Below are 9,708 nucleotides of genomic sequence, written 5' to 3' on the forward strand. Positions count from 1 at the left end.
GGAGGATTGTCATGCGGAGATAGCCTCGGATACTTAGTGAGGCCCTTGGCAACTCAGTGAGACCCTGTTTCAAAATAGAGAATAAAAAATAGGGCTGGACGTTTAGTTCAAAGGTAGAATGCCTCTGGGTTCCATCCCCGGTACCTAAAAAAATAAAAATAAAATAAAAATAAAAAAGGAGCCAGGCATGGTGGCACACACTTGTAATTCCAGTACTTGGGAGGGTGAGACAGGAGAAGTGCAGGTTCGCAACCAGCCTCAGTTACTTAGTGAGGCCCTCTGCAGCTTAGACCGTGTTTCAAAATAAAGAATAAAAAATAGGGCTGGGGGGTGTAGCTTGAAGGTAGAATGCCCCTGGGTTCCATCCCCAGTACCACCAAAATAAATTAATTAATTAAAATGAAAAAAGGCTGGGCCTATTACAGCTCAGTGATAGAATACGCCTAGATTTAATTCCCAATACTAAGCCGGGTGTGGTGGCACATGCTTGTAATCCCAGCACTTGGGAGGCTGAGACAGGAGGATCGCACAGGTTCGAAGCCAGCCTCAGCTACTCAGTGAGGCTCTCAGCAACTTAGTGAGACCCTGTTTCCAAATAAAATATTAAATAGGTCTAGGAGTATAGCCTGGAGATAGAAAGCTCCTGGGTTCCTTCCTCAGTACCACAAAAAATAAATAAAAAATAAATAAAATAGGACTGGGGATTTGGCTCAGAGGTAGAATGAGTTTGGGTTTAATCTCCAGCACTACAAACAAACAAAAACAGATAAACAAAACAAAACAAAAAAACTGCTAGTTTTCAAATGAATTTTTTTGTGTGTGTGGAATGAGGGATTGAAACCAGGGTAATTTTACCTCTGAACTACACCCCCAGCCCTATTTTATTTTTATTTTGAAGCAGTGTCTTGCTAGGTTAATGAGATTCTAACTATTTGCCGAGGCTATTCTGGAACCTCTGATCCTCCTGTCTTAGTTTCCTAGGTATTGGGATTACAAGTGTGTGCCACCCAGCTGGCTCCAGATAAATTTGTTATGAGTGCATTTTTTGGTCATCCTTAGGTGGAAGGCTAGACTAAGATCTGGACCTTGTTAGGAATTTTCAGAGGCTTTTAATTCTGTTTTTTAGTGAGAGCCCAAAATGTACTGAATGAATATGTACATGAATTAAATAAGGATTAAACCAACATGGAAACGCCAATTTTGAGAGAGCTTTTGGAAATCTTATTCTTTGAATAGGGGTTCTTGGAAAGCCTGGCTACTTTTGGCATTAACAATAGGGGTTAGGGGACGAGGAAGAAAGTTCTTAGCCAACTTCCTACCTGACCTGTTGATGCCTCTGCCTGCACCTCTAGCTAACCCCTTTATTTTCCTGGTTGGTGGAAGAGGGTGCCAGCAGCCTGCCAAGCATCTTTCTGCCCAAGGGAGAGAAACCAGGTGATGCATGTTGTGAAAGATCGACATCTTTGCTAGTTTTTGTAATAAGGCTAAAGGTAAGCTATCATATGTGTTACATTGACATTTTTCCATTTGTGACTCTTCCAGTTGCAGTTGCCAATACCTATGCCTGTAAGGGGCTAGACAGGATCGAGGAGAGACTGCCTATTCTGAATCAGCCAACAGGCCAGGTGAGTGGGGGTCACAAGGGCTGAGGCTTGCCACCTCGCCTGCCTGCTTTCATGTTTTACTGTTTGGTGCAGGCCGTGCATGCCATACACTGGTGAATACTTACTTGTTCCCTTACTCAGCATCCAGGTCAGGTTGTCCTCCGCTGTGGTACTGGGGATCGAACCTAGGGATATCCTACCTCTTAGCCATACCCCCAGACCTATTTTTATTTTGAACAGAGTCTCACGAAGTTGCTGAGTCTGGCCTCAACCAGTGTTGCTCCTATCTCAGCTTTGTAAGTACTGAGATTACAAGTATGCGCCACTATACCCAGCTGGATCTATTTTTGAGAGACTAATGGCCTACTTACTTACTTCCTGAACCATTGTTGGGTGAAGTCCAGGAGGCAGAGAAGAAATGGCCACCTTTGAGTAGTCTGATCTCTTTTCAGTTTGTGACTTTGTCCCTGCAGAGGCAATGACTCTGTTCAATGACTGTCAAATAACTAGTTCCCAAGCCGGGTGTGGTGGCACAGGCTTGTAATCCCAGCATTCAGGAGGCTGAGACAGGAGGATCGCGGTTCACGGACAGCCTCAGCTGGATACAAAGTGAGGTCCTTTCCAACTCAGTGAGACCCTGTTTCAAAATAAAGAATTAAAAACTAGGGCTAGGAGTGTAGCTCAGAGGTAGAATGCCCCTGGGTTCCATCCCCAGTGCCACACACACAAAATAAATAAATATAAATAATTAAATGAATGAATACAGTGTGGGAGAAATCTGGCTCTTTATCTTCTATGATTTAAGTAAATAAGTCCAGTGTATACGTGTAGAATGCTTGTGTGCACATATTTTAAATTTTCACTTATGTTGCTTGAGATCATTATTACTTTGACAGTCATTTTCCATTTGGGGTATTTTCTTTTCTTTTTTGGTGGTAGTGGGGTGGAACCCAGAGGCTTTCTACCTCCGGGCTATACTCCCAGACCTATTTTATACTTTATTTGGAAACAGGGTCTCCCTAAGTTGCTGAGAGCCTCACTCAGTAGCTGAGGCTGGCTTCGAACCTGTGCGATCCTCCTGTCTCAGCCTCCCAAGTGCGGGGATTACAAGCGCGCACCACCATGCCTGGCTGACTTTTTTTTTTTTTTTTTTTTTTTTTGGTGTGTATGTGTGGTACTGGGAATTGAACCCAGAGGCATTCTACCACCAATCTACACCCCAAGCCCTATTCAGCCTCCCAAATACAGGGATTACAAATGTGCACCACCACACTATGCTCATATGACCGTGTTGTAGGCCAGTGTGAGCTGCTCTTAGTATAAGCATGCCAACATGGGAAATGCCATTCTACAGTAGAGCACATAATTAATGGTTTATCTAGTTAAAACAAAACCAAAACAACTACCCTTGACAAATTAACAAATTCATGTCTGTACCTCATTTGCACCTGTAACAGTCCTTGAGGAACAGTGTTTATAAGACTTTAGACATGGACTTGTCCACACATTTCTCAGTATTCAGTTGATCTGCTTTTGCACTTGTAGGTTGTTGCCAGTGCCAGAGGTGCTGTGACAGGGGCAAGGGATGCTGTGACGACCACTGTGAGTGGGGCCAAGGATTCTGTGGCCAGCACCATCACAGGGGTGGTGGACAAGACCAAAGGAGCAGTGACAGGTGGTGTGGAGAAGACCAAATCTGTGGTCAGTGGCAGCATACACACGGTTCTGGGCAGTCGGATGGTGCAGTTCATGAGCAGTGGAGTAGAAAACGCACTGACCAAATCAGAGCTGCTGGTTGACCAGTACCTGCCTCTCACCGAGGAAGAGTTAGGTGAGGCAGAATGTTCTTTCTCTGTGTGTGTGGTACTGGGGATCAAACCTGGGTTGCTGTACCACTGAGCTACACCTCCAGCCCTTTTATTTTTATTATTTATTTATTTATTTTATTTATTTATTTATTTTTGCGGTACTGAAGATTGAACCCAGGGGCATATTACTTCTAACCTACATCCCCAGCCAGATTTTATTCTTTATTTTGAAACAGGATCTCACTAAGCTGTGGAGGACCTCACTAAATAGCTGAGGCTGGTCGTGAACCCGGATCCTCCTCTCTCAGCCTCCCAAGTACTGGGATTACAAGCGTGTTCCACCACGCCCGGCTTGTTTGTTTGTTTGTTTAGTTAGTTAGTTTTTTGAGACAGGGTCTCAACTAAGTTGCTGAGGCTGGCCTCAAACCTACAATCATCTTTCCTCAGCCTTCCAAGTACTGGGATTCTAGGTGTGCTTCACCATACCTGACTAGGAAATCATAATTTTCTATTTTAAATGAATCTTTTGAAACAGTTACATTGAGGTAGATTTTTTTGGGGGGGGGGGGAGTGTGGGAATACTGAGGATCAAACACAGAAGCAGTCTACCTCTGAGCTACGTCTCCAGCCCTTTTTAATTTTGAAACTTTTTCTTTTGGTGCTGGGGATTGTACCCAAGGTCATTCTATCTGCAAACTATACTCCCAGTCCTGTTTTTTAATTTTGAAACAAGGTCTTGTTAAGTTGTTGAGGGTCTTACTAAGTTGCTGAGGCTGGCCTGCAACCTATCATTCTCCTGTCTCAGCCTCCCAGGTACTTGGATTATAGGTGTATCATTTGCTACCACACTGGCTAAAGTAGATGGTGTGTGTGTTACTGGAGGTGGAACTCAGGGACTTTCTACCTCTGGGCTATACCCCAGCCCTATTTTATTTTTTTATTTGGAAACAGGTTCCCACTAAGTTGTTGAATGCTGCCCTAAGTTGTTGAGGCTGTTCTCAAACTGGCAATACTCCTATCTCAGTCTCCCAAGTACTGGGATTATAGGCATGCACCACTGCACCTGGCTATAAAGTTTCCTTCCTAAGGCATTCTTAAGTTTTATATTGAATTGTACATAGTAGGTTTTAAAACTTGAGGAGAAATTGCCTTGTAAAACATTTTACATAAATGTTTTGTATTTATTAAGCTGCTTTGCAGAATCATCACTTAAAAGAACTATCACACCGGGTATGGTTGGCATATACCTATAATCCCAGTACTTGGCTGAATCGGAAGGATCACAGGTTTGAGCAGCCTCAGCAACTTAGTAAGGCCCTCAGCAGCTTAGTGAGACCCTGTATTAAAATAAATAATAATAATAGGGATGAGTGTGTAGCTCAGAGATAGAATGCCCCTAGGTTTGATCCCCGGAACCAAAAAAAACCCTCACTAATGAAGACACATTAGTGCTTACTGGGAAGAAGCATGCATAGATACATGTAATATATATATCAGATGCAACAATGGTGGATAAGTCCATCTGCAGACTTGATCCTCCTAGTGAAATAAGAATTTACTTGCTAGGTGGGTAGGCAGGATCCACAGTAAGGGTATGATATGATGTAGCTCAGTGGCAAAGCTTGCCTTGCTCCAAAATGACAAAGAGAGATAGAGATAGAGATAGAGATAGAGATAGAGATAGAGATAGAGATAGAGATAGAGAGAGAGAGAGAGAGAGAGAGAGAGAGAGAGAGAGAGAGGAGAGAGAGAGAGAGAGAAACGTTTGCTGGGTGTGCTGGTGCACAAATGTAACCCCAGTACTTGGAAGGCTGAAACAGGAGGATCACAGGTTCGAAGACAGCCTCAGCAATTTAGTGAGGCCCTCTGCAACTTATTGAGACCCTGTTTCCAAATAATAAAATAAAAAGAGCTGGGGATGTAGCTTAGAAGTAGAATGCCCCTGGGTTCATCCCTAGTACTATGGAAAAAAAAAATTACACTGTTAAGACCCAATTTAGAGCTCAGGCCTGAGCAAGGTAGCTATGATCCCATAAGGCTTTTGTTCCTTTTTTCTCACTACAGAAAAAGAAGCAAAAAAAGTGGAAGGCTTTGATATGGTTCAGAAGCCAAGTTACTATGTTAGACTGGGATCCCTGTCTACCAAGTTCCGCTCGCGTGCCTACCAGCAGGCTTTGGGCAGGGTTCGAGAAGCAAAGCAGAAAAGCCAAGAGACCATTTCTCAGCTTCATTCCACTGTTTACCTGGTGAGTAAAGCTTCACTTACGATATCTAAAGTATTTATTTATTTATTTATTTATTTATTTTTTTTTTTGCGGTACTGGGGAAGGAACCCAGGGGCATATTACTTCCGAGCTACACCCCCAGCCCTATTTTTTATTCTTTATTTTTTAAACAGAGTCTCACTGAGTTGCAAAGGACCTCACTAAGTAGTAGATGTGGCTGTCTGCCAACCACGATCCTCTTGTCTCAGCCTCCCAAATGCTGGGATTGTGGGCGTGTGCCACCACGCCCAGCTTCTGAAGTGAGTTTTTATCTTGAGGGCTGAGAGCAAATGTAATCACAAAATCTTAAGAATTACCTTACAAACAACCTAATAGGAAAAGAAAAAAAAAGGACAAAGTATATGCATAACTCACAGAAAATATAAATATCTGAAAATGGGAAACTTGGTAATCTTACTCTGAGGTTCTAATACAGATACCTTTCTTGTCCTGTTGCTCTAGCAAAATTTGATGTTGGTAGTAGAGAAAGAACAATACTGTGTACTGATGGAAGAGTCAAGAGTGAGACCATCTGAGTGTAGTCTCACATGCCTGGAATCCCAGTACTTGGGAGGCTGAGTTTGGAGAATGCCAGGTTTGAGACCAGCCTCAGCAACTTTTCGAGGCCCTCAGCAATTTAGAGAGACCTTGTTTCAAAACAAACAAACAAACAAGCAACAACAACAACAAAAACAGACTAAGGCTAGGGATATACCTTGGAGGTTGACGTCCCCTGGGTTCAATTCTCAGTACCACATACACAAAAATAGAATAAGACTAGGTGGGTGCTGTGGCACACGCTTATAATTCCAGTTCTTGGGAGACGAGATAGGAGGGTCACAAGATGGAGGCCAGGTTTAGCAATTTAGTTAGATCCTCAGCATCTTAGTGAGACCCTGTTTTAAATTAAAAATAAATAAATAAAAGGTCTAGGGTGTAGTAGTTCTGAGATAGAATATTCCTAGTACCAAAAACAAAAAAGAAGAAAATGAAGAATAGGACTCATTTAAAGACCATTCTAGGAAAGTTGTAAACATACCTATATGAGTTCTTCTTTTCGGAATTTACAGATAAATTTTACTTATATTTGTTTAGAGTTGGAAGAGTCAATAGCCTATGTTAACTCTAGGGGACTAATTAATTCAGTACATCACAATAGATGATTGTGTAGCTCTTAAAGACTGCCAGATCATGGGACATTATGTACTGTACTGCTGTCAGAAAAACATTCCTTCCTGGAAGAGGAAATAGGTGGCTGGCAGCAGGGAAGAGGAAGGTTAAATTTCTATTTTCTTCCTTTTTTTTTTTTTTTTGTGTGGTACCTCAGCCCTTTTTATTTTTTATTATCTGTGGTATTGGGGATTGAACCCAGAGGCATTCTACCTCCAAGCTACACCCCAAGCCCTATTTTATTTTGAAACAGGATCTTGGTAGTTTGATGAGAGTCTCACTACTTGGCAGAGGCTGTCCTCAAACCTGCAATCCTTGTCTCAGCCTCCCACGTACTCAGATAACAGGTGTGTGCCAGTGTGCCCAGCTCCTTTTTATTTTTTGAAACCAGTTCTTGGCTAGCTTGCTGAAAGTTTCACCAAGTTGGTGAGGCTGTCTTCAAACCTATGGTCCTTCTGTCTCAGCCTCCCAAGTACTGGGATTATAGGTGTGTGTCACCTGGCCCAGCTTTCTTTTCTTTTCTCTTCTTTTCTTTCCTCCTTTTTTCTTTCTTTCTTTCTTTCTTTCTTTCGGTACTGGGAATGGACCCAGGGGTATTCTACCTCTAAGCTACCCACTCAGCACTATTCTTTTACTTTGAAATAGGGTCTCCCTAAGTTGTGAATGGCCTCACTCCATTGCTGAGGCTGAGTGCTAACCTGAGATCCTCCTGTTTCAGCCTCCCAAGCACTGGAATGATTACAAGCGTGAGCCACCACAACCATTTACTTCCCTTTTTTTATAGTTTTTATTTAACATTCTTGAATGTACAAATTGTCTTACATGTGCTAAGCTGGAGGTAAATTTGGAATCAGTGGCTTAATAGTTAGATAGGGGCTGTAAAGAGCTACTGCTGTTTGTCTGAGTCCCATGTATTGACAGTAAACAGTGATAGTAAGGCCTAGGTATCATGAGCTCTTCTGAGGGTTCCTGGTTTGTATGTGGCTTATTTCCATCAGAGCTGGGGAGCAGCTAACACGAACGTCTGGCTGGCATGTTCTTTTGACTTACTTGCTTCATTCTCTTCTAGATTGAACTTGCCAGGAAGAATGTGCATAATGCCAACCAGAAAGTTCAGGACGCTCAGGATAAGCTCTATCTCTCGTGGGTAGAGTGGAAGAGAAGCATCGGCCATGATGATACGGACGAGTCCCACTGCACTGAGGTAATTGCCCGGGAAGAGCCATTTCCACAAGTTCTTACCAGATTCTTCATTTTAATTTCATTCATCTTTTTTTTCCTTTTCTGGAGATTGAACCCAGAGACATTCTACCTTCATGCTATCTATCCTCAGCCCTTTTATTTGTTATTTTGAAAAAGAATCTCACAGCCGGGTGTGGTGGCAAATGCCTGTTATCACAGTATTTGGGAGGCTGAGACAGGAGGGTCATGGATTCGAGGACAGTCTCAGCAATTTAGTGAGGCTCCCAGGGGCATTCTACCTTTAAGCTACATCTCCAGCCCTGTTTTTTGTTCTTATTTTGAAACACTAAGTATCTGAGCTAGCTGCAAGCCTGCAATCCTCCTGTCTTAGCTTCCAAAGTGCTGGGATTACAAGTATGTGCCACCACACCTGGCAGCATAGTGGTTTTTGACAGGATAAATATAGGTGCTATGAGACTAGATAAGAAAGCCACCTCGTGCAACCAGGGAGTGAGGTGGCTTCTGGAAAAGAGAAATGTAAAGTTGAGAACTAAAAGATGAATAAACCAGGTGAAGGGAATAAGGGGCTAATTTGCAGTCCTAAAAAGTTGTTCTTTTGTATTCTGAAAGCTAGTAGGCTTTCATATTATGTCATCTTATTTGAGGGAGGAATATCTAAATTACTCTACTAACATGAAGTATATTTTTATTCTGTCTGGTTTCCACTGCTTCTTAAATTTCTTCTGCTTAAGATGAACTGTGGAGACTCAGGCACTAGTTCAGATCCCCACTCAGCTCTTTTCCAGCTGTTACTGAGGCGAGTTAAACTCTAAGCTTCCTCTCATAGTTATGAAATACGATGACTGCTGCTGCATCCAGCATTATGAGACTTTAAAAGGTCAGAGGATCTGCATGTGTGATCTCTGGATAGCTGGGACACGTAGCCAGCTCACTGTGATTGAGCTCACGTAGAGCACTGTGGGAACCACTGCTAATTCTTAGGTTTGCTTTATTTTTAGCACATTGAGTCACGGACTCTTGCTGTTGCCCGAAACCTGACTCAGCAGCTCCAGACCACGTGCCACACCCTCCTGTCCAGCATCCAGGGGCTACCACAGAACATCCAAGATCAGGCCAGCCACTTGGGGGTGATGGCGGGCGACCTCTACACAGGGTTCCGCAATGCCGCCTCCTTCAAGGAAGTGTCTGACAGCCTCCTCACTTCTAGCAAGGGGCAGCTGCAGAAAATGAAGGAGTCCTTAGATGACATGATGGATTATCTTGTTAACAACACGCCTCTCAACTGGCTGGTAGGTCCCTTTTATCCTCAGCTGACTGAGCCTCAGAATGCTCAGGACCAAGGTACAGAGATGGACAAGACCAGCCAGGAGGCCCAGCAGTCTCAGCAAAAAACTCATTAAACTTGTTCTTGTCGCCAGTGTGGAATATAGCCAGCCATGTGACACCTTTTGTTATGTTGATATTAGCTTGCTAGATGACTGTGAATTGGAAAAGCAGCTAGCTAGGCACAAGGCCTCCAGTTGCAGTCACTTTCAGCTGGATTAGAAGCTTTAAAGTCTGGTATTAGTAGGTGTGTTCTTTTTACCTGGCTGGTATGCGATGAATTAGACTTGTCAGGGCCTTGCTCGAATTCACAAAAAGTTCAAGTGCACTTATGGT

The 9,708-nt window shown here is 43.0% G+C and overlaps 1 protein-coding gene across 1 annotated transcript in view; it reads left to right on the forward strand.

The window, feature by feature from the left end:
- PLIN2 (perilipin 2) overlaps positions 1-9,449 on the forward strand; it is a gene marked incomplete at both ends in the record, with an annotated part of 9,972 nt that extends 523 nt beyond the window's left edge. Inside the window, 5 exons of the mRNA XM_080708593.1 lie at positions 1,543-1,625; positions 3,150-3,435; positions 5,477-5,658; positions 7,916-8,050; positions 9,048-9,449. Of these exons, the coding sequence (XP_080564719.1) occupies positions 1,543-1,625; positions 3,150-3,435; positions 5,477-5,658; positions 7,916-8,050; positions 9,048-9,449 (1,088 nt within the window). The remainder of the gene's footprint in view (positions 1-1,542; positions 1,626-3,149; positions 3,436-5,476; positions 5,659-7,915; positions 8,051-9,047) is intronic.
- Between the last annotated feature and the right edge of the window lie 259 nt (positions 9,450-9,708).

This window comes from Muscardinus avellanarius, assembly GCF_963383645.1.
Source record: "Muscardinus avellanarius genome assembly, chromosome: 13".
NCBI lineage: Eukaryota > Metazoa > Chordata > Mammalia > Rodentia > Gliridae > Muscardinus > Muscardinus avellanarius.